General features: G+C 44.5%; 2 protein-coding genes across 5 annotated transcripts in view; one reads left to right on the top strand and one right to left on the bottom strand.

Annotated features, from left to right (window-relative positions):
* LOC138164885 (mesoderm induction early response protein 1) overlaps nt 1–6,190 on the top strand; it is a 485,607-nt gene that overhangs the window by 364,762 nt on the left and 114,655 nt on the right. The gene's annotated exons all lie outside the window — the stretch shown is intronic.
* Nucleotides 1–6,190, bottom strand: part of LOC138164880 (dynein axonemal intermediate chain 4-like) — a 62,664-nt gene that overhangs the window by 7,631 nt on the left and 48,843 nt on the right. For all 4 annotated transcript variants that reach the window (XR_011169208.1, XM_069092813.1, XM_069092815.1 and 1 more), the window contains 3 exons: nt 5,815–5,972; nt 4,595–4,716; nt 1,611–1,709 (listed from right to left, as the gene is read on the bottom strand). Coding sequence is in view for 3 of the 4 variants with exons in the window: in XM_069092813.1 (XP_068948914.1) it covers nt 1,611–1,709; nt 4,595–4,716; nt 5,815–5,972 (379 nt within the window). In the remaining variant the exon portion in view is untranslated. The remainder of the gene's footprint in view (nt 1–1,610; nt 1,710–4,594; nt 4,717–5,814; nt 5,973–6,190) is intronic.

Raw genomic sequence — 6,190 nt, 5'->3', positions numbered from 1 at the left:
TCTCTCTCTCCATCTCTGTCTCTCTCTGTCTCTGTCTCCCTCTCTCCATCTCTGTCTCTGTCTGTCTCTCTCTGTCTCTGTCTCCTCTCCATCTCTGTCTCTGTCTGTCTCCCTCTCTCTCTCTCTCTGTCTCTGTCTCCCTCTCTCTGTCTCTGTCTCCCTCTCTCCCTCTCTGTCTCTCCCTCTCTGTCTCTCCCTCTCTCTGTCTCTGTCTCGCTGTCTGTCTGTCTCTCTGTCTCTCTCTCCCCTCTCCCGCTGCTTCTTGGGTAAACTCTCCTTTATCTTGCTCCCATCAAGCTTCCCTTCCACCAGCTGCTCTCCAGGTTGTTCCTTACTCTCGATGAGCTCCTTGCTAATATTACATTCGGCCATAACTAGTGATTTTCTGATGCACATACACAGATTAGTGGGGGTACTCGATAGGTGTAGGGAACGGGTTTTCTGAACCAAAGGAGCCTCAGACATAACATAAAAGCCTTCTTAAAGCATACTTTCTTTTCTTGAATAAGGATTATTTAGGGATACATGGTTACCATCAGGGGCTAGGAACAGGGGCAGGGAGGGGAGCATCTGGGGAGACTAAAGCCAGAGCAAAGGCCCAGATTTAGGAATCCTGCAGTGACTGAACTGGAGAAGAAACAACAGAAAAGCTGTGCCTGATCACTGGTAGTCCCAATGATGCTGTTTGACCACAGGCCTGGCAGGTGATGGATAGACTGGATACGTCCCCCTCCCCACCTCCAACCCTCCCAGCTTAGGGCTAGAAAGAAGCAAAGAAAACCTAGGGGAAAGTGTGAGAAAGCTAACACGGGAATAAAATCAGAAGCAAAACAGTACAAATAAATGAAGGCATTTCTCAACTCTTAATGAAGTAAAGAAGAAATCTCTGCAGACACATGCACAAGAGAAGTAAGAGATGAGTCTGTTTCAGTAGACTTTACATTGAATATCAGGCCATGGACACAATGGACACACCACCATCTCATCTTCTATGTCAGCTCACCACGTGGTTTCCAGCAGAGTGGCCCAGGGAAGTCGACTTGGCCCTGCACTGTGGTGTGAAGACTGGTCATTCGTTTGGATAAAGGGAGACAGCATGCTCATCCAGTCTGCAGATGGTACATGGACCATTCAACAAGACATTGATGGACTAGAGTGCTGGGTTCAGTTCTAACAAAGCAACTTCAGAGCCTCGCCTGGCATTCGAGGACCTTCCCAGTCTGGCACTACTCTGCCTCCCCAGACATGGACATATGCTCCCCTGGGCACTACACAATGCCGAGACTGCTAAAGGAAGGCCCAAAGTGTGCTGGGTGGAGCAGCTGGGGCAGATTTCCAGGGGTACAAGGTCAAGTGTCTCCCAAGACGAATCAAGACCTGCACTATTGACAGGCACATGGGATGAGATCACAAAACACCTGGAATTCTGGGCTTAAAAAGCAGCCAGCGAGGCCCAGGAGCTCAGCTGGAAGCTGAGCAGGAGTCGCCCCTGGGGAAGGAGGCGCTCTTGCAGGGTTAGGGAGGTGTGAGTGTGTCAGTGGGACAGGAGGCTTCCTTTCACACGGCTGATTGCACATGTTACACTTTTACACTGACATCACTTAACTCACCTTGTGACCTTTGTAGGTGTCCAAGTACTGCTCATTATGGGAACATGAGCACTTATGGATGTGTCCCTCTTCTGTACCAGCCAGATAGATGTGTGTGTCCTACAATGGGAGAGTAAAACAGATCTACCAGCAGCACACTATCCTGGACCCCTGACCACCATAAGCCAAGCTAAAGAAGGCTAGGCCAGTAGGCTGCACAGTAAAATCTACTAGAGACTCCTAATTCATCAGTCCTTCAAGGGGTTATGAGGGTAGCTACTCTCCTGATCAACGGAGGCTGGCCCAAGTCCCTCTCTAACTTGGGAGCTGGTCTCTGAAAGCTGCTACGTATGGCCTCCAAATTCACCTCCAAATGTCAATGCATCTCTCTGAACTTAGTAAGTCTTGAGCAAAATTCAATTCAACAACTATTTCTCAAACACCTAGAATGTGTGTGAGGCATGGTAATACCATGACAAGATGGAAACATCCCTGCCTGCCCTCAAGAAGCTTGCCTTCAATCGCATCCTCGCACAAGAGACAGGCCCCGCTCGGAGCCTTTGGGGCTCAGGACAACCTTGTTCTCCCGCTGCCTCGCCTTCACGACCCCAGAGTCTCGTTTGCTTCCGCTTGGCTATGCATATTTGTCAAAAGTGTTGCTGCTTTTCTTTTCAGTGGGGAGCAGGGAGGGCAGGAGTAAGTGGGAGGGAAAGAAAATAAATTTTTGTTTTTAAAAAATATTTTTAGATAATGCATGGTCATGTTTACACCGTGATGAGGCTTCAGAGTAGAACTTCAATAAAAGAAACTAAAAATACTGTTGAAAAATCTTCTCTTCAAATAGCTTGACCATTAACAAAGAACTTACCCATATCAGCATCAATGACCACTCATCAGTACCTAGCCCTCTCGTCTCTTCTCCTGGTTTCGGTGGGCTTGGTTTTTGCATAGGCACAGCCATTGGGAATGTGCTGCTTTGAGGGTTATTGTTCCACATATATAATATCCTAGACGTTTTCCTATGTTCCTAGGAATCCTTCATATTTCTCATGACTTAAGGCAATATATTATTCCATTTGACAGCCTGCATTCCCTCTAGTCATTCCTAATCTCCGGGCACAGCATTTGTTTTGAGTTCTTTGCTAATGTCCATAGCATAATGATAAGCATCTTGGTGCAGAGGGTTCATTCTCTGCTGCTTCTGAATGTTTTCCTGGCACCCCAGCTCTGGCATTAACTGGTTAAAAGACATGGTAGCTTCTACGGTTCTGGCTGCATGTGATCCGTTACAAAAAAGCGTTCACATGGAAGCTAGAATCCAGAGCTTAAAAAAGTTAAAGGTCTAGGTCCAAGACAGGGTATGTGGAGTATTGAACCAGATCATAGATCACTAAGGCAAGAGCAAAGAGAGAGCAAGTATGCACATTCCCGCTAATCCATATCAGGTCTGAATTAGAGGTAGAGAAAAATGAAGGGTCCCAGTCTTCCCTAGGTAGTACTGATATCCCTATTAAACCAACTCTGGTTTCCTAGCTATTGATGGATACAGCACAACCCACTCAACTGTGACTTCCCCAAATGACAGCAGTAAAGTTTTAATAGAGCAGTCTATCCTTAAATAGATAGACATCTATGTAGTGTAAATATTTGTTCTTGGTGAACATGCCTGGATACAAATAAAGGGCTAGAAGTGGTCCACCCAGTATGGGTGAGTATTGTGGGCATGACCTTCATTCATCTGAATGATTCCAATCACACACACACACATTTTGAAATCTCCAAATATAAAATACCATAAGATCATGCTTAATTGAATAAAAATGATCAAACACAAAATACATACAAGTTAGATTGCTGATTTTCCAGTGAGAACATTCCCTTCTTAAGAAAAGCACAGATTGACGATACTCTATATTCTATGTTCATGCATAGAAACTGAGTTTTCCCTGATTCCAAAAGTACTTTCTCAGAATTTCAGAAAATCTGTGATTTCATCAGAATGGGTGAGCCCTCCACACTTTAGAAAACAATTTTTTGAGTCACTGTGACCAATTCTGGTCATCTGATAATTTAGCTCCACTGGACGTGCCTCTACCACATGCTGATTGTGTGACCCTTAAAAAGTCACTGGAACCTCTTGGGGCTCCAGATATCTTTCTAAGACTAGAAGAATGGGATCATTGTAAGGGTCACAGGTCAAGAGGTAGAAGAACCTCAAAGGTCATCCAGTCCAACTTCCTCATTTTACAGAAGCAAACGGAGACCCAAGGAGGTAAATGTACCAGCTCAACGTGGGAGAATTAGGTTGTCTGAAGATGAGCTGGGGAGAAGAGGTCCATCTTCAATGGATCCATGGAGAAATATATAGGAAGAGGAAGAGAGAGAGGGAGGGAGAGAGAGAAAGAGGAAGGGAGGGAAGAAAAGAGAGGGGGGAGAGAGGGGGAGAGAGAGAGAGAGAGAGGGAGAGAGGGGGGAGGGGGGGGGGGGGGAAGGGGGAAGGGGGAGAGAGGGAGGGAGGGAGAGAGAGAGAGAGGGAAGGAAAGAGAGAGAAAAGGAGGGAAGGAGAGAGAGGAGGACAGAGGGAGAGAGGGAGCAGCATTCATTATTTACTCTCTTGACTTGTTTCTGGTCTATAATTACCAGGAGTTTAGGAAGTTATCCTGATTTTTGTAGTCTTCAACTTTGGCTAAAGTCTAGCTAATTACCATGGTGTGATTTTGTTGGTATTAAGCTTGGTCGCACTGCTCAGGGCTACAGACATTAGTACAGAAAGCCAAGGAAGGAGATTATGGAATCTTTGTTTTAATACTCAGGCACATACACACTTTCCCCATCACAAAGAGAAAGGGAAGAAGGGAAGCATAGCTGGGTCCTTGGGTACTCCATCCACCCGAGTCTGGTAAATGATTTTGTTAATTATGTTACTGACATACATATTCTTTCATTCTTCAAATAATTTCATATATAACTGCAAACGTCTATAAAAACAGATTGAGGAATCCTACCCTGGGGTGAAAAGCGAAACACATTCCAGGAGCCTGCCGAGAAATCAAAGCTTCACCTTTCTTCTCTCTCTCATTTTGTTTTTTTTGCTTTTCATCTGATGTTCTCCTCAATTTCATCAAATCTTTATTTAAAAAAAAACACAAAACGGAGAAAGCAGATCAAACAGAAAAGTTCATGACTATATAAATGAAGATATTAAATAGCAACAAAGCTCAGGTTAAAGATAATGGACAAATATTAACATGATCTTAGGTTGAATTAAGAGGAACATAGGTTCCATTCTTTACTCTGCCCTTGTCAGACCTCATCTGGACTACTGTTTTCAGTTATGGGAGATATGGCTTAATGATAAACTGGGGAACATCCAGAGGTGGTGACCGGGATGGGGAAGGGCCTTGACATGACATGAAGGGTCCATGACATAAGAGAATCTACTGAAGAAACTGGGTGTGTGAAGCCCAGAGAAGAAGAGACAACCAGGCCATGAGAGCTGTCCACGTATTTGAGGGGCTGACGCGTGGCACAAAGGGGGGAGTCCCAAGGGAGCAGAAGCAGGAGCAGAGTGGAAGTTTCACAGAAGTTACTCTAGACCCAACAAGCTGAGCTGGAGACGGGGCTGCCTCTGGAGGTGGCGGCTTCCCCTTCTTTGGAGAGCTTTAAGCAGAGAACAAAGAACTGATTGTTGGAGTTGTTACAGTGGGGCCTCATTCTGGGTACAGGTGGCCCAGATGGTCTGAAGTCTCTTCCAGGGCCTGTCACAATTCTAGGGACCCTTTGTTCACACTGGCACACACCTCTCCTGCTCTTTTCAATCAATCAGCCAACAAATAAGTTACCCCAAAGTGCTCAGTTCTACGTGCTGGAAGTCATAAACACTATTTTGTGTACCTGCTTAGCTTAGTTTCCAGGAAGTATGCTGGGTGATTTGTGCGTTTATAATGTGTTACAATCCATCAATAAAAATGTAGAAGAAAATAATATGAAAATGTCAGTTACTATGTCAAAGACTGAAATATCCTGCCTGTGCTTTGGACACACTAACATACAATTCTCATTTTTAACAAGCGGCTAAGTTTAAATGACAGTGCTAAGTTTCAGCGAACCACATCTGGGTGCTTTATAAAAGAGATCTCAGTGCCAAATGCAGTCATTTTGAGCTCAGTTTACAGACTAGTAATTTGGGGCTTAGTCTACGTAAGAACAATAAAATTCCTTTTACCATGACAAATCAATCCTTTCTGTATAACCCACTTGGAGATTCTTCCATCAGCCCCAACAGTGACGAGTATTTCCTTTTTTTCTTCACCTGTAGTTCCTTTGTCCTGCTCTACCCATTGAACTTGCCAAATTGGTCCAACGTGCTTATGATTAGATTCACTAAAAGAAGAGAATAGAGCAAATGTAAGAGGTCTACAGCAGTAATAAGTTAGCCTGGAGGACATGTGGTCATTGTAGCAATCTGGAGGGCACGGTCCCACTTAAATTAGAAAGCAGTGTTTTACAGAAAAATACTGTGAAGATTGGGAATAGTGAGGACTTTGTGACATCCATCCCCAATCCTATTTCCCTACTTTCTTTAGCTTCTATTTTGAAAA

The sequence above is a fragment of the Petaurus breviceps genome, unplaced genomic scaffold (genome assembly GCF_028583685.1).
Source record: "Petaurus breviceps papuanus isolate PSGF00001 unplaced genomic scaffold, PetGlider_PUasm1.0 207, whole genome shotgun sequence".
Taxonomy (NCBI): Eukaryota; Metazoa; Chordata; class Mammalia; order Diprotodontia; family Petauridae; genus Petaurus; species Petaurus breviceps.
This window is presented reverse-complemented; position numbering and strand designations above follow the sequence as displayed.